The sequence below is a fragment of the Anopheles bellator genome, chromosome 2, assembly GCF_943735745.2.
Source record: "Anopheles bellator chromosome 2, idAnoBellAS_SP24_06.2, whole genome shotgun sequence".
In the NCBI taxonomy this organism is placed as follows: Eukaryota; Metazoa; Arthropoda; class Insecta; order Diptera; family Culicidae; genus Anopheles; species Anopheles bellator.
The window spans coordinates 6250207-6272837 of NC_071286.1; the positions used below are offsets into that span (position 1 = coordinate 6250207).

Consider the following 22631-nt stretch of genomic DNA (forward strand, 5'->3'; position numbering starts at 1 on the left):
CATCAAATAGAAATAGTTCTTTTTAAAGTATGTATTGAGCAGATATAGAACACAGCCTTCACAAGCCTTTTAAATAGAATGAATCATCTAATTAATTTTAACAATATTTCCCCTAAATCTTTGCATTCCGCATGCAAATGCTACAATATTTGACAATCTACGTAAGTGTTCAATGTGAACGCATAAACGGAGCGGTGTACGATGTTTTGTTTATTAGCGTTGGCGTGACAGCAAAAGACGCAAATATTCCGGCCGCTTGGGAAAGTGTGATACGGACGAATTATTGCTTAAACTATGAATCTGGATCCGATCAATTCAGCGCTTTCCCAGCTGCGCGTGTTGCGCTCCAGCGTGGGTCAAGTGTTCGAAACGTTAGGCAACGGAGTGCGTGTTGATCATGGCGAAGAAGGCAAGGAGCAAAAGTTTCTGCAAGAGCTCCAGGAACTGCTCAATTCGGTGAACGCCAACCTAAAGTGCGAAACCTAAGCGGCACGCAACTTGCAGAGAACTTTAATCGTGTTATTTCTGTATTGGTTTTTCCAGAGATTTTGAGTCCTGCATCAGCGGTCTGACCCCACCGGCTGCACCACTGAATCTTGCCAACTCGGCGTTCCTCTCGTTGGAAACCAACCTTGAGCGACAAGCTCTGTACCCCCATCTGGTGCAGAGTTACAAATGGCACGACAAGCTACACGAGTACAGTACATTTGCCTCAACTTTGCTGCAGCAGAACTCTCTGAAACGATCCTACTACACAAACACCAAGCGACGGCGTTCGCTTCCATCCAGCCATCTGGCCACGCCACAAATGGTCGACAATCTGATCAACAGCATCCATTACAACAACATGAACCTCAATATCGTTCACCCATTTATGACTAATGCAATATTGCACGTAAGCGTTGTGTGATACCATCAAAAACCCACAACTGGCCGGTGGCTAGAATTACCAGAGCAGGCGCACCATTTCTCAATCCTCCTTCTTGTAACGTTCGCAGATCACTATCGCACGTGTCCTGCGGGCAGCCGTTATACTGAAAGGCCTCCTCATCGAATGGGTAACAGTAAAGGGCTACGACGAATCACTGCTCGAAGGTATCGACGAGCACTGGACCGAATCGCGGCATCAGGTATTCCGCAAGGTACAGGACCACGCACATTCGGCGATGTTGCACTTTTTCTCCCCAACATTACCCGAACTGGCTATCAGAAGCTTCATTGTACGTATTGTAGGACTGTGATCAGAAACTTCCCCGAGATTGTGACTCCCATGTCTATTTTTCAGACCTGGTTCCGGAGCTACGTAACACTGTTTGCCGATCCGTGTAAAAAATGCGGGAAACACCTTCATAACACGCTTCCACCAACCTGGCGGGACTTGCGCACGCTGGAGCCATTCCATGAGGAGTGCAAACAATAGAGCTCCACATTGGGGAAATCATTCATTTTATACCATCTGAAGGTGAACGGAGAACATTTAGGAACCCTGTTTATGTGGCAGTGGTTTTCAATAAAATGCGTAATGCAAATACAAGGACCCATTGGTAATCATTCGTTTTGGACCTTGCAACGTAAAAAAACGCTCGGGCACCCAAAGTGCTCATTTAATTTAAACAAATGTGTTTTGAAAGCACCGAAAAAGCAATAGGACATCGCACATTTGCTAGAAACTGTCCAACCAGAACTGGGCAAAACGAATCCTTAATTAAAATGTATCCCCCGTGCAGCATGACTCAGATTTTATGCGTTTTATTTCAGATCAGATTCCGTTAATGATTCCAAAAACTACCTAACTTTTGCCTTTTTATAAGAATAACACGGTTTTATTACTACTGTCCTTATTCACAAGCACCTCGCTTTGCCTCGTTATTGCCGCTTTTCTTTAAATAGCATCTTCGACCGTGGAGAAGACGACATTTGTTTCCGTACAGTGTACTGAAGGGCAAATTTTTCTTCCGTAAAATACTTGATCTCTGTATAGTTTCTAAGATTAGAAGAAAACAGAAAAAATTGATTCCATTGACCAAACGTTCGCATAACAAAACGCCAGTTAACTCCCTTTGGATGGACTCACTTTGGCGCAGAGAACTGATAAATAGTTCGCAATATAGCTACGCGCGCCTTTACGATGCTCTAATAAGGCTAACCATACTCTTCGCTCCCGGAGGACACACGAGCGAGGGGTGTATTAACATTTTACATTTATTTTACATCGCTTAGCCGCTAACCAACCGCTCGGGGTACGACGACGTAGCACCCCAATCCTTCGTTCTAGCGGCCGATACCCTGGCTCAGAGTGATCATGCACCCTCACCCTATCTGAACCTGCTAGAAGCTGACTAGTACAGTGTGTATCTCTGCCTCTCTCTTTCTCCCTGTGTGTGACCGGTGTGCCCACCGCCCGCGGAACTGATCCGCCTATCGTGGGCCCACCGCTATCCTACGGGGATCCCTGTCCCTGTGTGTCTATTGGATCCCGATTGGTGGGGCGCTGTGTTCATAATTTGCACTGGAATGGTGGTTTGAAGGTCCCCGGCGGGGCTACAGTTCGGTCGTGATTTCGTCCTGCGGTCGGAAGCCCAGCTTGAAGAACTCGTCCTGCAGCCAGAGCGAACTGTCGTTCATGCCGGACGTCGAAAGGTAGGTGCGCACGTGATCGAACGTATCGTCGAACGGGTTGCTGCCACCGGTGGAGTGGTGGTTCGAGCTAGTATCGGTCGTGTGGGACGACCGTTCGTCGAACTCGTGCAGACTGATGAGCGACCCCAGGAAATGGTGCGTCGTTTGCATCGTCGGCAAGGTGCGATGCTTCTGCAGCTGGATCAGCTCCGGCTGCAGCAGATTGCGCTCGTTCTTGCGGCTCAGGCTGGGCGACAGGTCACTCTCGTTGGTGCTGTGTGCCGCTCCCACCATCCCGCCGCTTCCGGCTTGCTGCTGCAGATGGAACGCCGCCTTAAACGTCGAGTGATCCGACGAACCCAGTCGCCGATCGGACGCTGACGGCGAGTGCTGCTGGTGTTGCGCTGTGGCCGGTTGCTGCAGAAACTCGATCAACTGCGCCAGTTCCGGTTTGTAGCGATCGAGAACGCGCTCGGCCCAAACGTACAGTCGCTGCCAGTCGTGGGGTGGCGCATTGATCAACTCGATCGGCTTGTTGAGCAGGATCAGGATTTTGGCCAGATCGCGCACCACCGGGTGGTAGGTGGCGGCCCCTGTACTGTCCCCGGCCAGGTGCAGCTTCCGGATCTGGCGCCGCGTATCGTTGAGCATCTGCAGAAAGTACTCGGCCTGCGGTCGCAACTCGTCCAGCTGACGCAGGAACTCCAACCGATCGATGTTCTCGTCGATGAACGATTCGCGGTACTTCTTGCGCTTCTGACGGCGCCTCATGATCGCCATCGCGCTTATGACCAGCATAACGCACAGGACGGCCCCGGCCGCGATTCCGGCCACCGCGGCCAACAGCGAACCGGACATGCCGACCGGTAGACAAACGCGACCCATCACCTCGGACATGGTGGACCATTGGGCCGCATAGCCCGCCGGGCACTCGCTCAAGCACTCGCCGGTGTCCAGCCGCAGCAGGTCGGTGCACTTGATGCACGCCGTGTCCGTGCAGCGAACGCACTGCTGATGAAACCGGGAACAGTCTGTGGGCGAGAAGAGAGGGGGGAAAAACGATTCAAATTTCCGCTTCAGAATTCACCAAACGATTGATTTCCGTCTAATGGGGTTCGAAATTTGATCAACGCTACCACACCACTCGCAACGCCCTCGCGGGTTGGTCACGACGTTTTACTATGCGTCTTTTCGGTAATTTATTCACCAGAAACGATCAAGTTTGATCGTTAAATTAATAAAAAAAAACCGACCAGACATACAACACAAACCGTTTCCTTTCCTGCCGCACGGTACAAAACAAAGTGTCTTCGCACTGAACCGTTCCACATCAGAGAGTGGCATACGATTATTATACTGGTCCTGTGGGGACAACGGCGTGTCGCGCGTGGGACACACGCCAGGTTGACTGTGGGTGGCTGGCTGTGCTTATGAGGCGGCCCAGCGAGGAATATATTAAGGCACACGACCGTCCGGTCGGTAAGCTGGCGGATCCCGGGCTAATAACAATAATCTGTGTGCCCGGCAACGTTTGCTCGTAACTCTGTCAGGTCTTCGGGTCCCCGCGCAAGGTTTATACTATGCGCGGTCTGATTTGCGAAATGGGATTTTTAATCCCAAAAGGCTTTTAAACAGAGACTGATCTGGCGGGCGCCCCGAACGAGGTGGAAATGGTGTAACGTTGGTGTCGCTATGCTGTAACCGGGGCCCTCCCCGGGGCGAACTCCGGCCAAGGACGCAATAACTGTTCCTCGTCCCACGTAGAGCAGTGATTGGATTGTGAGCGCTCAAAATGTTGCGCCATGAAAGCCGATCTTCAAAACCATACGATCACACACCGTTTGACGGCGCCCGTGGCCGGAGGCCAGGAAGCGCACGTACAAGGATGCAGAAGGAAGCGCCATTTTGACGCCGGGGCTGCATAAACACATCGAACGTGATCTCTCTCTCTCTCTCTGTCGCGCTGCCCACCCGAGAAAGAAGAGATTCGGTTACACCGAACGTGATGTTCCCGCGATCTGCGAAACAAAGATCGGTGCCCCGGATAAGCCTCGAGAATGCAGCGGGCCGGTCGGTGTCTGGCTAAGGTACCGCGAGAAGTACATGATGTAATTCGAAACATTATTCGTGTGGTCGCGATTAGCCGCACGCCCGCCGCAAAGTGCCTGTAGGAAAGTGCGAAGACAAGAAGCACGGTTCGCCCGTGTCGCCGCCAAGAAATGGAAAAGGGCCACAAAAGGGTTTTCTTTTGCACCGGACAGCGGGAGATTGTGCTCTACAGCTACACAACCGCCAGGGAGTTAAGTCTCCAAATTTATATCCTTTTAAATAACTAATCGTAAAAGTTTGTTTCCTGAACCCACTTTTCATGATGGAACAAAAGCATTAAGCATCTGTTTGACTCCATCACAAAAAACCGATGATACTTTATTTATTTATTGACAAATAACCCAACACAATTGCTGGATGCTGGACACGACTTCAGAATTGAAGAATTGAATCCCAATCTTTTCGGCCATCGTCGGGCCTTCGTAAAGGGAAGCGAACCGAACACCGAAAAGGGTTCAACTTATGCAAACCACTTCTGCGGCCGCTTCTGCTGCTCTGTTTCGGCTCACCAGTCGAAGACGACTACGTAACAATCCTCCCATCGGCTTATCGGAACCCGCAAGCCCAAACAGTGCTGCGTCCAAACAGCCCGTCACATGGCCTGATCACTCTGGGTGCATGCATAAATGGGCCCACGGCTCGAAGCGCATCATTGGAACCGGAATGATCTGATCGATATACGCTTCGGGAGGGGCAGCGATCCGGAGAGATGTCACTCATGTGCCCTCCTCCCCGCACATGTTGGTCGCTGTGCCCTAGGCGCCAGATCTTCCGCACCGCGCGCGTTGGACAATTACTTTTAATTATCGAACCAATTGCAGCGCGTATCCAACAACCTTTCCCCCGACGGCCGGTGTTCCGCGGTTTGCGCCCCGGTTCGCCTTGCCCTCGGCACGCCATGTGCGAGAGGTGTGTTGTCTAAGGTGGCGGATATGTGGGTCACAGTCACCCGAGGGGTCCGCCATATTTCATGTAGCTGCGAAGAATGCGAAAAATGGTCCCAAAACCCTTGCCCCGGCGTGTCGTTATGGATTGCAGAAATTCGAGCCAATAATGCGAGACCAGAGCGTAACTAGCCCCTAAAGGCCAAACAAGCCATCGCCGGTCGCCTCGATAAAACACATTTGTACACTACACTTTACGCTGAATGCATAAATTGTAGTTGTTTATACACGGGCCAGGCGGCAGGGCAAGACACGGAACCAAGGCTCAAGGCTGCCCCTGCCCGATACCGGAGTGGCACAAAGAACGATAACGTGGTGCTCGGATCCACTTCTCCGCTAATCTACTCCAGGAGTCCAACGACCACCACCGACCGATGAGATCACCGAATTACTCAACCTGGGTCCTGGTGCTCCTTACCGCTCCCTCCCATCGCTCGTCCTGACCTGGGGCCGCGGTGTGTCCGAGTTTCGAGCGTGTTTTCCCCGAAACACTTCCAAGTCGCCGCCCGGACGCGGACGACCACTGCGCCGGCGGTGGTGGCTCAGGTCACAAGAATTCTCTGCCCGGCGGGAACCGGTTTTCAGGCCACCCCGCACCAGCAGCAGACGCCAACAACCGCTTCTCCCGAGGGACTCGCTCGCTCGCGGCGGTTCGTTTGCAGAACCTGAGCAGTCCCTCCGATGTAATGGCGTGCCCGGACAGCGAAAAGGTCGCACCATTAAACGTCTCGCCAAGAACGTACCGCGAGAACGGGCGCCCTATCATCATCGGGACGGTTGTGTCCTACGTCGCTAGTGGCACAGCCAGTTCCTCGAGCAACCTACACGCCATTTCCAATAGTGTACCACCGGGCCACCTTCCGCAACTGGCGGGGCGATGATTCACAGCGCAAGCGGCACCAGCAGCGGGTCGTCGGCGGTCAGCGAGCAAAGCAGGTTTTCGCGCGTACGCGTATCCCCGGCGAAGGACAGCGCAACCAGGAGGCTCTTCGCTTGATTGCGGTGGAGTAAAAGGTTATCCGTCTGAATTCGCGACTTCACATTTTGCGCTCCAGTCTAGGACCCGCAAAGGCCGAAGTACCGAACACGTGCGCCAAGGTCCTGGCAGTCCAAAATTCGCAAACACGCACCATGCCCTGGCCATGTTTGATGTGGCATACGATCAACAACATCTGCCGCCGCCATAACTGCAGCGAATCATATTTCAGGAACCGTGTCTTCTTGTCCTGTTCCTCTTCTTGCTCGCTAAATCGTTCAGTGCGCGTTGATGAAATTTATCTTCTTTTTATTTGTACGCACCGTGCGCGACGAATGACAGGCGGACGAAGGCGACGACGATGAAGATGACGCGCTGATGATGATGATGATGATGACTCACGGAGCAGGGGCCGTCGAAACACGGACAGAGCTTCTTTATTTTAAGTCGGAGTCTGAGAGGCTTGGGCTCGGCACTTGCATGACTAACGACCCCGAGAGACCGCCGTGTGTGCCTGCGTGCGTTTGCGTACGCGGTAAGAACAGGCGAATGCAATCTAAATGGATGCATTATTGCGCCCCGCGAGGTCTGACATTCAAACGCATCGGGGTAAAAAAGCAGCATGATCGGAGCGATAAGATATGCAAAGGGGGTCGCTCTCCCCGCGGAACAATGTGGTACACGTTTGCGCAATGTTATGACTCTCCGATTAGACACTAAAGATATCGGGTCAACAGCGCTAAAAGGTGGGTCCGGGTCGTTGAAAGTGTAGTACTCTCGATCGTACAAAAGTGGAAAGTGGTTGGATCCTTACACATGAGCGGTGCTGGAACCCGGTTTGAGAGTGTCAACTCGTTCACTGTTTCTTCGTTTGCTAGAGGACAACCATTTAAAGCGTATTTTTATCGGTTGACGATAACTGATCGGTACGATTGATTGTACAGAAGGTATATTGGGTTGGGAATCAATTTCAAGAGAACTGGCTGACTTGGCCGATAATCGCAGTTGAATCATTTCTACGCTTTAAGGGTAGGGAAGCTTATCGAGTAGCACCCTCGTTGGTTTGACAATGTTGCCGGACATTTTGTTCCGTTAATGACGTAACGCACGAAAATCGACAGTGATTTGCGCCGGGAATTAAATATTTTAAAGGGAAATTATTGCTCATTGCTGACGTTGTGTGATTGAAAAGACATTGTTTTTCAATGTATTCAGATAAGATTTTTTCAGCTCAATTCCAGTCCAAGCTTCGAATGTGGATGGACTCTGCTTCTACGGAGTCTAGCGAAATTTCGAAGTTCGAAATTTGGTTTAGATATTAGGTCTAGGAGTTAATTGGTGCGGTTTTGTATTCGACATTTGTACCCTAATTGCAACTACAAAACGTAATGACTACCTTAATGAAAGTATTGTCCGTCGTTAGCTACTAGTCTTTCTCATCTTGTAGGTAGTACATCGATTCCGTGTTGTTAGAACTTCTTTATCAGCGATCCACTCAGAAACCCATTCTTAAATACTTTCAAAAGTAGTTAACCGCTGTGCTGCCAAATCGTTTCTCATGTAGCGGAACAAATACTAGTCCGAAAGAGCAATGCTACCAATTCTTCATCATCAACCTTTTTTTATTGTTCAGGTCGCTCTTGGTTTGATAGCCAAAATCATCACCTTTTAACGGTGCAAACCACATCTAACACGTTTTCCTAGCTAAAACATATTCACCATAAACATCCATAAAAATATGATGACATTCGGTAACACTTTTCGTCATATTAAAGTAATACCCGCAAAAACACTCTTCCAGGAACAAAATTTAGCAAGTTCAAATGCTTACAACAGGTGTTGTTTACACTTCGACCAAACAATCTATACCGCGTTAGGTGCGTAATGACAGTAGCTATCGGATACATATTTCATTAAAAAAAAAATTTGTTATAGTGCGTAACGCCATCCATTGTAAAACCGCACGAATTAACTCCTAGACCTAATACATAAGAAGATTGCGATAGAGCATCCTCTATCTGTATCGCATTTTACTTGCAAACAAATCCACAAACTGTTGATCAACAATTTATGAAGCAAATTCTAGTATTCCCTCCGTTAAAACTAACGGTGCCGTTTTATTCAACTTCGGCGGCTTTTGCATAGGAACCGATTAATCGGTACTAATCTGTTGACGAATATGATGTACGATACTTGCGACAGTCGCCAAACTTCGATTGCAACTAAATACTGTCGCGGTTTAAGCTTACCTATCGAAACGGACGGTCCACATAAGATTTTTGTTTCCACAAACCAGACCCATCGAAAAGGAACCGAACGGACGAACTGATGAGATGGGTCTCGTGCGTGATGAGCAGTGCGGCGTAGCAGCAGTTTGCGTACAGCATTAGCTATCGGTAATAAAATTTCCATTTCCTGTGGCTATTTTTACGCGGCATCAAACTTCCCCCGCTGCAAGCCCTGCATCAGCGAGAGAGCCTATCGGGCCGATCTGGCCACGCGGCGCACGCACCGTGCGCGCAGAATTCTTGGCCCGTGGCGCACTCAACACGTGGGACGCGTCGCGCCGTGTAGGAGGATGACACGGGACGCCTAATAATTGCCCGCAGACACACAAACAGCACACAAAACAATGCCACTCCATTCACGAGGATCGCGATCGATGCGAGTGCAATTGGATACGCCGCACCCCTCCTCGTCCTCATCCAATCCTTCCGCCGACGCCGAGATGAATGAACTCTCAACTCTGGCGTGTGCGGGCGGCGCCGGAGGAGGCAGGCAGGCAGGCAGCCAGCGTGGCGTGCATTTGATATCTTAATCAGAGTGCGGCTTCCTGCGGGACGCGCGTTGATTTACGGGCAGCCAGCAAGTTGGTGAAAATTTCTCCTCCAACACGCGGCCGCCGTCTGCCTTCTGCTACTGCCGCTGCTGCTGCTGGGCTAAACACAGACGCGCCAGTTGCGGTGCACTTTGAGTGAGCCGAAAGCATAAATCCTCGATGTCGTGGGGCACACGCGCGGGGTTCTAGTGTTACACACCACAGCCAGGCCCCGGCACTTTGCGGTGGAAAAAATGTGTGCGCGGGAGAGTGTGTTTAAATCTTGCTGTGGGCTCATTTTACCCTGCACTTTCTAATAGCTGTCTCTCGGCCGTCGTCATCGTCGGAGAAGTGTCAGAATATTGGGCCCCACGTTAACCACAGCGCGAGCGCGCAGCCTGACGTTCCTTTGACACGCAGCAGAGAAATCGATCAACGATGCTGCTGCTCACAAGAGGCCTGCAACTGAACAGATTTTTTTGTTATGGTAAAGGATAGCACGTTTGCCCTCTCTAGGATGAGGAGTGGTTGAGCCGCGACTCTTCGACTTTCCGGCCCCGTAGAAAGCGATCCTCGGAGTCGGAGCTGAGTGTGCAATGAAGCGAAAGGTGTGTCAAAAGCACGAGCACCGTGCACGAGCGCAGCAAGCCGTGACACGACTTGGTATGATTCCAACGGCGGCAAAGAGAGATGTCTCTTCCCGTCAATTAACATCCCATTATCACAGGCCCAAAGCAGGCGGTGAAAAGTTGCGAACAGCCGAGCGGTCAAATTTAGCGACTCCATCCGAGCGGGCTGTGGGAACGTGCTACGGTTCATCGTTGTTAACACTTGGCACCGTTGTCCCAGAGCCGTGTGGGATTCTAGAAGCCGCCAACGCATTGCGGTCCCCCCCAGGCGGGTGCTATATCCGCCTATGGTTCTGGGGAGGTGCGACATAAATTCGTCCGAAAGCGCCGGCCACAAAACCAGAGCAGCAAGCGCCGCGGTCTCGTCGAGTGCATCGGAAACATTCGTCAACGCGTGGCAGAAGGAACGGGACCTCGCGTAGGACGTTGGAGAGCCCAGCGACTCCCACCTGAGGTTGTGGGCCTCGAGAAATTGTCTCGTTAACTTAAGCCAGGAACGCCACAATGAAGCTCGGTCGGTCCATCTTCTTCGACGCACCGTCCGAGGTGTCATTTAGATCAAATTAAACGGTGCAGTCGGTCCAGCGAAGAAAGCCATGCACAAGTCATGACACATCGAGTGGCTGTGGTGTCCTTATGGTCTCGCGCAGAAGGGTAAGGAATTACTTGCAACTCTCACTTGTCAGGAAAGGTGTTCCAGGAGACGGCTCCCCACCCGGTGAAAGGCCGCATTGTCCCGTGTTTCCTGTTCCATAGCCAACCGGGGTTGAACACTTTGTCCGTGCTTCCACGAGTCATGGCCACACGGCCCTACTAGCTGACTATGGAGGAACTACCCCCAAAGAACGTGCATTGCATGCGAGGTGTCCTAGTTCATGATACTCGCGTGTTTTGCACAGAGGCCAGGCTGGCTAGCTGCAGGCCACGACGACGACGACGGTACGATACGATCTACCCAAGATGCCAGATTACTCACCCCATGGTGCTAGCTAGCTGCGGGGCTCGTAGAATGTTTATTTATTAGCAAAACGCTTCACCAACTGCCAATATGGCGAACCGGGAAAGAGAGAGAGACAGGGGCCCCAAGTGCCCCCTGTCGGCTTTCCTCCGCGAAGGTATTTCATCACCGGTACCGGCACCACCGACGACGGCGACAAGTTGGCCCGGGCGAAGTTAAGGAAAACCAGAAAAACCCAGACCCAGACCCGGGCTAACTTCGCAGGGGCGCGCGCAACAGACACACGGCGTTTATGAATGAAATTAAGATTAAGATTATGGCATGTAACGCGCGTGGGCCGTGCTCAGGACGTCGGGGAACCGTGAGGGGAACCGGTTCCGTCACACCGACCGACCCTGCACCCGAGTGCAAAAAAGCCCATCGTTTGCTGGCGGCACTGTTTTCGGGAGGAAGCGTACGACCCTCGACCGTTATGAGGCCCATACATTGTTGACTTGGGATCCTAAGGGATCCTCTCTACGAAGTCGGGGTGTGCAAGGAAGCTGCTGAGCTGCGGAGGATTCTCAAGTTGTATGCATTGTCAACAACCAATTGAGAGACGATGCAAATTAGTGCTCGACGCCGCCATCACTGAGGCAGGACAGCCCCCAGAACACAAACCAGATATCAACACAAACAGGTTTTCACAGGCGTTTTAATAGGCGTCCTACAGATCTCTTCATTAACTTCACCACATTCGCCATCAGATTCGATTAGGTGCCGTCGGCTCACCTGCCGTGGGAGTCTGTCCGAACGAAATCGAATCTTCCGGAAGCAGACGGTGAGACGAAGGCGCGACATCGACGGGCGTCCGAGAAGATCATAAACTTCGAAGGTAGCCTCGCACCATCGCCGAGAGATCAGTGTTTCCGGTCGGCCCGGGATCATCATCCGGGCTGCTGGGGGCAGCCTTAAAGTATCGGGTGTCGCACGCCTTCGACCGGTAAAATATGTACCGTGCGAAATGTGCCGAACCAGGGCTGGGAACAGCTGGTCTGGCGGCAGATGCTAGGTGTATAATAGAGCGCGCGTTATAAGAGAACCGCGTTCGGATCAATCGGTCGATCGGTGGCGTAAGCAACACAGGCTGGCCGCCTGTTAATTTGATTCGATTTGGAGTACAGTTACGGCAAAAAATGCTCCGAGCGCCGAGCTGCGATCACGCCTCGGTCAATCACCCCGCCCGTGCGCCGTTGGCTTCCTGTTCTCCAGGAGTAGTCCAGAGACTTTGCCGGCGTGTGGTTCAGCAGATCGTTCACAGTTTCAGTAGCAAAGTCCATTATTGTTTCGCAGCATTTCGTCGAATTGGAATCTCCGGAAAACTGTCGTCTCGGTTCCACGAAACTGGTCCCTGATTGCTGCTGCCGCAACTGATAAGAGTTGCAGTTGGACCTCAAAAGACAAGAACCTCTGACCATCGTCACAATGCTAGATTATTTGACAGATGACAACATCAACAGTATCAGACACTCTGGAAGTAGGAGGGCATTGTCCGTGACCTAACCTTCGAGTAGGGTGACCTAACCTCTCCATTATCTAGGGTGGTGTTCCTGTATCGATCATAATAGTGGCGCCATATTTTATTCTTCTTCGCCGTTCGGTACCGATCGTACCGATCGTGACCCCCGACGATGGGACGATACTTGGTCGATGGGACTTAACGCCATATAAGCGTAATCGCGTTCCACGCCGGTGGCGATTGCTGCCAAGTAAGGCGCAGCCCAGCAAGTGATCGTGTGGTGATTACAATAACGATCATTAACACACGACTCCCAACCGGTAACCCGAAACGCACAGGAGCTGCTCCCTAACCCGGCGTCTCGTGTTACTCGAGATGCCGGGGCGCACCTATTATGGCGCCCCCCCGTTTGTCTAGTGCGGAGCACCAGACAGTGGACCGGAAGGCGACTCTGGAGGTAAGACTTCGGAAATAATCAGCTCCACTCAATTACCACCAGCGGGAGAGCGTAATAATGATGCCGGCCCATGTCCGGGTCTCGGGGAGAGAAACTGAAAACCGGGTCAGACGCATTACCCGGCGGCACGAGTTTCTTGACTTCTTGTGTCGCGGCTGAAGGGGATCCAGAGAGCTCACTCTGCATACTCCACTCGGAACGGGGACCTCCGGTGGCGATAAACTAGACCCCGGATGGTCCACAACTCGCAGACGTGCCTCCGCCACCGAGGCTGAGACCGGACCGGAGTGTGTAATGATTATGCAAGTCGGTCGTCCATCTTGTCCGGCCCGCTCTCTGTCTGGTCTGGGCCACGGGGGGGGGGTTCTCGTGTGCATTTATCGTGTGTGACCCATTATTGTCAACGCGCTTCACGCTCTTCTGGTTTGCGCTATCGCCTCTTGGTTCTCTGTCACAGCAACCGACGGCGGCATGGTTCCGCTAATTTGACATCTGGGAGTTCCGCCGTGTCGAGTGGTTCGACCCGCCGAGATCGATCGATCAACTGGAGGGGACACCGAGTATCCTTCTCGCTATGCCCCATTACCGTGTCAGTAGGTCACAATCAGCTGGTCAGGTTTGGAGTATGCCCCCCCGATCTTGTATCCTCCATGGACCTGATCCGATATGGTTTTCTCCCCGTGGACCGATTCTTCTCGATGGCCACCACACAATTGACATCCGCGATTGCCTGATACAGGAGGGGTTTCTCGCTCTCTGCGCGCACCTTCGCCGTTTACAAATTAACAACGATTAATAACGCGTTCGATGGGCGGCGGTGTAGCGCTTTACGGAGTTTCGGAGGCCACTTTCGGTGTGATATGCGTGTGGCAGCAGGGACGTTAACATGCGCGATCGTGATTTGTAGCTGTAGCTGTCTCCCGCACCCCAGCTTCACTCTCTTCACTTTTACAATTATCGGATAACGCGCTTTTCGACGGCACGACCCAGAAATGCCACAGAGACCCACTCCCTTTCGTGTCTGACTTTTATTTATCTGTTGCCCTCGCTTTGGTCCCCCCCCCGTCGGCGCATATCGATTGCCTCGTCCTCCGTCCTCGTGATCTGAACCACGCTCAGCCAGGTATCGAGACGAGACGAGTGGTGGTGGTCGGTACGTCGAACTAATTGCAGTCTGCCTTAAATCAACCAGCGGCCACGGTTGTTAAATGGGAAGAATTACGCATTACCGGCCAGACCAAAAAAAAAACGACAATACACATCCAATAGCGCCCGCCCGCCGTGGGTCTCGGTTTCAACCGGTTGCGGCTAGAATTGTAATCAGCAATCAACTCCTCTCGCTCGAAACGGGCAACTTTTGGCCCGCGGCCATATCGACATGATTGCTTACCCAGCAGCGGACGATAAATTGCTTGTTTTAATGAACCGACGCACACCGAAAATGGGAGACAACCGGGGCCCAGGATTGCCCGCCCGATAGTTCGATGAGGGATTCGCGCCACGTTAATCGGACGATTTCTTCAGGACCTTCCCCCAAATGGGCACACCTTTCGGTCGTGCTAATCGAGCCCCCAACTAATGCATCTGGAGAAGGATCAAGTTAGACACAGCAGACTCCAGTACCGATCAAGAATGTGGCGAAGGAATTTTAATTGATCCACACAAATAACGGGCCGATGATGGTTGGGCCCCGCCGTACGGCCATTTTGCATAGTTCGCGGGCGTGGAATGTGTCCTCCAGCGTTCCCCAGCGGAGATCTGCGTCGAGTCGAGAAGTGGCGCGCAAGTGACAAGTAACGCAATACACCTCAGGGCGATGAAGTCTGTCCGGTGAGAACCCAGGATACTACATGTCCTGTCAATCGTCCAGCCCGACGAGGCATTAGTGCCACCCCCCTTCACATAGGGACAGACCACCCTAAAGCAGCACACACGCCACGCCGACTTACGTCATGCTGAAGTCGAGCCCCATCGTCACGTGGCGAGTTGTCGCAGAGATTGGGGCGGCCACCACGGACGCGCACAGCTGATCTTGCCACCCTTCTGCGTGTCTGTGTGTGCGTGGGGATGAATAATCGATTGGACCTCACACGCAGATCGGACCGGGCTGGCTGTGACAGAAAGCGCGGCCAGGCTCGGCGATGATGTGAGGCGGCGGCTTTAACGTGACACGTTTTAGCGCACATTGAAATGCAAACTTGCCACCCCCGGACAAACATTGTTTTAATGCCTCGCTCATGATATGACGATGGTGGTGATGGTTGAGGAATTTTTCTCCGATTGACGCACGAAAGATTGTGTGCAGCGTCGTGCCGGGCACACCCGGTGAAGCTTTTGGTGGGTGATAAAAGCCAACGGACATTACCCAAAAAACCATCAACGGCACGTTCGGCACCCGGTCAAGACTCCCCCCCGGAGGGTACGTTATGTAAACCGATGCACTTTTCATGTTGAATGCGCTTTTTGGCCTTGCAACTCTCTCCTCCCTGTCTTGGGGGTGATTTATGACCTGAATACTAAATGTTTGATAACGGTGTGTTAATGTGTGCTTTATCGTGATGAAAGTTAAAAACTGCACCGCCAAAGACAGCCCACTATCGGACCATTGTGGTGACGGTCGGAACCTCTGAACCGACCTCGGCTGTGGTTGCGCAAAACCTGCTTGCGCCGAAAAATTGACAGCCTGTCTGACGGAACGAACGAGCTCGGCCTGGTGTGTTCCAGGTCCATCGCATGCGGGGGACGGCGGTTGCGTTGGCGTTCCAATTAAAGCGCACTACACCCACAACATAACGCACATACGGACACACGATCCCGCAGCCAGGGCCTTGCGTTGGGGGCGAACGGATAAGATCAATTGAGCAACCAACACGAGGTCAAACAATTAGGCGTGCACCCTTTCCCGTTGCTTCATGGGGACAACAAAATGTCTGGCTGACGCAAAGAGCTTCCTCCAGTGCGGCACTTCCTTCCTGATCACGCAATCTCCCGATCATCATATTGGGAACGATGTATCTAACCTGTAACGATCATCATCGGCGGGGACTAATCCATGAATTAGCGACTTTTGGGTGTTTTTTTTTTTCATATTGGTTTATTCATTAATATTTATTTTGTCCCCTTTAAAGTAATCCCTATCAGATATTATACACGTGTGTCAGGCGTATCGTAGTGTCGTCCTTTCATGGTCGCTTATAGTTTCCGGAACATAAAAAAAGTAACAGGGAACCAGATCTCTGGAATACGGTGACTTTGGCACCGTTAGTGTGTTGTTTTATCCAAAATTAACTATTAAGCTATAACTTGCAGGTAATATTCCGTATTAACCGTTCTATCATTTGGCAACAACTCATGATGCACCACACCCTGCCAATCGAAGAAAAATGCAAGCAAAAGGTTCACATTCCACCGAACATTGCTTTTCGTTGTTCGCTTTTTCTCGGCCCTCTGATAACATTTTGAACCACCCATAAACACTGCCTTGGGCCAAAATAACTTCACCATAAGCCACAGTCAACATTTTGAATGGAATGCCACAATAAAAAATTGACTGATCACTCAAAATGACCTAACTTTTCATCATTAGTGAGTGACATGGGTAGCATCATAACGCCATAAAAAAGCTTAAATCGAATATACGTAACCCGCAAAAATTCAAATCAAATAGTGTTCAAATAGTGCCGACTAAACCAAGAATGGTTGACAGAGTCATAACTGTTCAAGATTGAGATTGTAATCTGCTGAACGGGCTTCTGTGTACAAGTTGAATTCTAAAGAGTAATCAGTTCAAAATTTGTTCCCTCTTGGAAGACCCTGGGAAGGAAAATTTGTCCCTGGTTGGAAGTTTTTAGGAAATAGTCCAAAACAAAGCGGAAAACCCTGAATTTGAAAAGTTTTAGCAATTATATCGAAGCATCAAGAGGTAGTAGCATTAGATAACTGTTACGTTGAACCCCGGCCGCCTTCTTGAAGATACTCTCTGGTAATCTTTCTTCGTTTGTGAATTGTGGTTCATTGGATCCTCCCTCTGATCCGATCGACAGCACACAGCAAAAGCCCGGAATGATACACCTCCCCGAAATGGCCAACGAGTACGTAACTCTCGCTCGCAAGTACTAATAACATTCGTTACCGAACAGCTCCCGCTTTGGGCACACTTTCCCACATCGCGCACCTAACCGATGATCATCGTTTGACGCTAGGCGGAGTTCAATCGATCCCTTCCCGGTGATCAATCACCACCGCGACCCGTGGATTCGTCGATCAACTTGAGGTTTCTGCTTTCGTTTCTTTCTCCCCCAAAAAACGGCAGGCGCAACGGGAAAGGGGGTTGCTACCTGAGGGGGGGTGCCGCTCTGCTTCGCGAAAAAGCCCACCTTCAAAACCACACTGAGGGCTGCGCTGCCACCATCAAGCGGACGACAACAAAGGACCTAATTATCGCCATAAATGAAATCGCGTCGGGCCGAAACTTGTGCCGAATATGGATTCTTGTTAGGTGACGCATGTTACCCAGCCGCCGCCGGGTTTGAGCTCATTAAAGAAGAAATACTTCTCGAGCATCTCGCGCGTCTAACGTCGAACGTGTCCCGCCGTTCCCAGAGCGGCATTGGCTGAGGCGGCAAAAAATGCCAAAACAATGTTGAAACTTTACCAAACCGCGTTGTTTGGCGTTCTTCGGTGCGTTGTTGTGAATGGTAAATACGCCTTCGTCGTAACGTTTGTTTAATATCACCAATGGACCCCCCCACAACACAGCGCAAGCCCCAACCGGTCGGTCGACTCATCCCGCGTCGGTGTGTCTGTGTTTGTTTTGACAAATCGCTCGTTAGTCGTCAAACTGTTGAAATTCACAAACACTCGACATCCGGTCCCGGCGACGGGAAGCTGTTAACGTCCGCGCCACGCAAACAAAAGCGCAACCCACGGAGGAGCGCGTCCTCTCGCAATCTGAAAAATGCGCCTCGGTTGGAAAAATAAACTGTGACCCGAGGACTCCCCAAACGCGATATATTCGGGGCGCTTATGGATAGTTGCCGAGTACGTGCTCGTGGCCGAGAAACGTGAGGGCCCCGCTGGCGCTGGCTGGAGGAGGTTGTTACGCGCCATATCCGCAACCGATGATCGCGATCGTGAAACGGGAAAACCGACGAGTCGTCAAAGAGACCCATCGCCCCACCGTCCGTCCGTGCGGCTTCAATTAGGGCAGCTTGACCTATTTCCTGACCCAGTTTAGACGTGAAGATGTCTCCCGTGCCATTCATCGACGCAAACGGCGTGCGCATTGTGTCCTGTGTCACAGACGAGAGGGTTGCTCTCTAAACTAGAAATCAGCCACCACCAGACCATAATTGGCAGCCACTTTGGAGACCCCACTTTCCAGTACTGCTTGCTGAAGAACCACATTCAAACAGTGGCCGACGAGCGTTTGAGAAAGTTCGCACACTTTTCCGTAGCATTTCTCCGGCTCAATTTCATTGATCTTCGATGGCGGGTGATCGATGGGACGGGTCTCACGTGTCAAAAGTGGCCGAAGTTGACACACTCCCAGGAACAGACTCTGTGCGGTGTGAGTTAAGGTCAACCATAAAGTGCTGCGCACTGAGCGACCCTTCTATTTGGGAGCAAAACCAATAAAATATGACGTACCCCGTACGGAATAATAAGTGGCCTCAAGTGGTGTTGCCCAACCGCGCGACACGTCAGGGGCACTTGACACACACACCAAATGCAAATCGCAATCGACAACCCAGTGAAGGCCACCAAGGCCAGACCCGACTCTACACAGCCGACACGCCGGTTCACCTGTGCCCTGCGCGCCGACCGATTTGTAGGTCCTCTTCTCCCCGCAAAAGTCAGCAAGTAACGGAGATGATGGCAGCCCCGGGCCACGCAGTGGCATTCATCATAAATGCATTCAATTGCTGGGACAACCGTGACATATTTCACGCCAGGCCGGGGGGAGATCCTGGGGTGGACAAATTGCGTGCGATAAAAAGGCGATAATCCCGATCCCAGCAATGTGCAATTAATTCTCGATCCTCGATCGGGCAGTCACATACCACACCAACTGGCCATTCACTTTGTCCGCCGCTTGGGACACACTCTTATCGCCATTACGGACCCACCACACGGGCGGGGGGTGACATTCAACGGGCGGCTGCATGACGTAATGGTGACGCGCGCACGGGGCCGTATCCTAGAGAGCGACTAGAAACACTTGTCGCGCCGCAGTGCGGGCTATTAAAACTAAAATGCACCCTCCGAACCCGCCCGTGAGGCGCAATAAATCAAAAACCCTCCGGTATTGCGCACCGACGCGCAGTAGTTCCGGCCCGTACTGGCACTAGTAGCTGAAGGCCTTTATTCCGCGCAGTTAACGTGAACGGGTGATGACGGTTATCGAATCAGTTCCCCGTCTCGCTAATGCGATTCCGGGAGTGAACTTTGCTGGCCAAGAGTGTGGCTGATGAAACAACATCCCGTTGGGCTGTTGAAGTGTGAAAATAAACCAGCTCTCAGCAGTGCACTCGACTACTTGCTGGATACTTTGTCCAGCGCAACTCACGATCGCCAACCATCCGGCAGCGTCGTCCTTTCTGGGGCCCCGGAGGGCAGGCAGATTACGATCGTTCCCACCGAGGTCCGCACAACAAACTCGCCATTGGCGTGGGCAGTCGTTTAATACCAGCCAGCCGGTCGGCCTTTGAAGTGTGCCGACCGGCAACAACAAACCGATTTGGTTGAGGCTCCGACGCCGAGGCGCGCACTTGCGACATGCGCACAGTGGACTCTCCGGTCCGTCCGACTAGGTGACTAGTTGTCCCGGGCCCGGGGATATTGCACCACCCGATCAGGGAACGTCGTCGTCGCAGCTCGCCACCTCACCGTTTGATGGATGGTTCTTGGCGAGGTACGCACACAGAAGCGCACGCGGAGCTCCGTTGACAGTTTGGTTTAATTACAATTTATGTATATTTTTACGACCAAAGGCGTACCGAGGAGATAAGAGCGAGAGGGAGAGAGAGAGTGAAATCTTGCATCACCCGACCCGAGAGAGCTAACGGTTAAATAGGAGTATCCCTTCGTTTTTGCGGGGCAGCAACAAATCAGCCGCCAGATCTGTGGCAGGTGATAAAGAACGGCACACCGGTGGAGCAAAAAGCACCGCGTGTTATCCTTCCTATCTGACGTACCTACGACTCTATTACACAGCTCCGCCTTTCTCCTTCTGGAGGAGCAGCAGTAAATGGCCGTATCGTATGTGTCGATCGTTAACAGCTCTTAGGCGCGCGCCTAACCTAATCGGCCCGCTGTCAATCGGTGTTCCAGCAATAAAACGCTAGCGATGCGCTTCCTGACAGGCCCCACACTTGTCGGACCCAACTTCAAGACCCTCAACGGATGATCATCTGCGTTGGACAATCTTCCCCAGAGTCCGCGCGCTTTTACAACAAATTAAGCACGGCGGGCTCTTTCGCTTATCAGACCTTCGGGGTTATGCAAGTGTTCCTCAGCTGAGATTAGCTAAATAAACAAGTACCGTATTTTTCCGTGTATAACGCGCACCCATATTTTAAGAGAAAAAAATTGGAAAAAAAGTTTTTTATTATGCATTTTTCAGACATGAGATATCCAACAAATACCAAATGATAATAATGTATTATTCCAAATATTCTATAAATATTCTAAAGTAGACTAAAGATAAAATGCGTATACATTGCAAAAGACATACTAGTATTATATATTTCGTAATAATCTTTAAGCTCAAATTCACTGCTGTCTGACAAATTGATATTCTCTAATTGCAGTTCAATGTACTCCTCATTGTCACACTCTGAAGAGGTACATTGTGACAATAAGGTGTCCGGAAATTTGTGATTTCAAAAAAATGATTTTTTTTTAAATCACAAATTCCCGGTACTTATTTGACAGAATGTATATAATATAGAAGACCCGCAAATTTAGGTATATATTATATGTAACAATATTGTGTGGATAATTATATTCCTAACAAATGTTTCATTTCATAATATTATTCAATATGTACCTAAAAGGGCACATTTATATGTTTAGAGGAGACAAAATTTTTACTCCCCTTGTATAACGCGCACCCAGATTTTAGAGCTAAGAAAATTGGGAAAAAGGTATAACGCATACACGGAAAAATACGGTAATCTAATAGAAAACGCACAAAGCTCTACAAATCGGACAATGTCACGATGGGCCTTCTGCGGTCCTGGTGCCATTTGTCATAATCGAATTCGAATGACCGCCTTCGCCCAATTCCTGGACAAATTGTAATCTAATCGGCCATTAAAAATCACGGTCCTGGCACCACCACCACACGCGATGAATAATCGATCCCGATGCGACGCGCCATTGACATTTATTAGTGGCTTGGGGGGATGCGCGATCGTCACGGCGCGGCTTGGTGGGTAGTATCTTCGGTATCTTCTACAAATCATCCAACATAATTCGCTTTCGTTCGTCCGGTGCTGTTGCTGCTCCTCGTGCTACATGTAACACAATTCGTTCCGACGGCCAAGTCCCCTGGCCGGGGCCAGGCGAAAGTCGAAGACAAAGTAGAAAGTCAAAGAAACAGATTATGACGCTGTCAAAACAGCGATAATTTCGTTTGCCCAACGATCGGCCTCTGCTGCTGCCACCGTCTTGCCGACAGACAGAGAGCGAGGAGCGAGAGGAGTGTCGGGTCGGTTGTTCTCCGAAACGGGAACTCGCTAGGGCCAGAGCTAGGGCCGAGCGTGTCTATTAGGGGAAGGAAAGTGTCTCTTTAATGGATTTTAATCGGGCGATTATGTTATAATTCATCTCGAGTTTACGCGGACCCTTTTCCGGACCCTTCGGGCGCGGAAAATAAAAGCCACGGCGAGCGTACGACCCCCGGCGGGGACCACCCGTGACACTGGTGGGCAGGTGTCACCGAATCAAGAGAGGGTCCCCGCCCCGGTGACAGGGTGCCCAAAATTTCGTGGTAAACACAGCAACTGGATGGACGTTGCTCCGGACACAGGGAGTGCAGCTCCTAGGACCGTCATAACTTAACGCGACGGACACTCCTCGCTGCGCGCTGCCGGATGTGTTGGGACCGCAAGTGTCAGATTCGACATCAGAGCGCTTTGCCGGGCGTCAAACTTTCCATTGACACCCACCGACACTCCCGACGTAAAGAGCCGTGGAAATGCGGTTAGCGATCGGTCGCGATCCGGCGATCCGTGTCTGGCGGAGTCTGGCGGAGTGTCACCTGGATATGACGAGTCTGGAGACAAGCGAGAGGAGGCAAATAGCCGTGCGGCCACACAACAATCGCCACCATTCACACACGTTGGAGGAGGATGGATAACCCACCTCCCACGGCCACGAAGCCCCCCGGGACGGCGTTACATTGGCCAGGTTCGTTTCCGGCAGGGGTTTCTCTATTTTGACAGGCGCTGGCGATGGTTGGCTTTCTGGTGCGAGCGGTCCTTGTGGAAGGAGAAAGGTCCGCCACCGTCGCCTCCCGGACTGGGGATGGCGAGAGAGATAAACGAACGAAAGCGGAAAGCGCCCTGTCCACCGAAGTCCGAAGAGAAAGAAGAATTTGTTGGCCAACGCCGTGTGTA

General features: G+C 51.4%; 2 protein-coding genes across 2 annotated transcripts in view; one reads left to right on the forward strand and one right to left on the reverse strand.

The window, feature by feature from the left end:
- Positions 1-248: 248 nt before the first annotated feature.
- LOC131210609 (mediator of RNA polymerase II transcription subunit 27) lies at positions 249-1512 on the forward strand. Its single transcript, XM_058203883.1, has 4 exons — positions 249-473; positions 544-895; positions 999-1220; positions 1286-1512. The coding sequence occupies exons 1-4, from the start codon at positions 295-297 to the stop codon at positions 1418-1420; spliced, it is 888 nt and encodes a 295-aa protein (XP_058059866.1). The 5' UTR covers positions 249-294; the 3' UTR covers positions 1421-1512.
- An 803-nt stretch (positions 1513-2315) lies between these two features.
- Positions 2316-22631, reverse strand: part of LOC131209815 (uncharacterized) — a 32039-nt gene continuing 11723 nt past the window's right edge. Inside the window, exon 2 of the mRNA XM_058202959.1 lies at positions 2316-3650. Within this exon, the coding sequence (XP_058058942.1) occupies positions 2542-3650 (1109 nt within the window). The 3' untranslated portion in view covers positions 2316-2541. The remainder of the gene's footprint in view (positions 3651-22631) is intronic.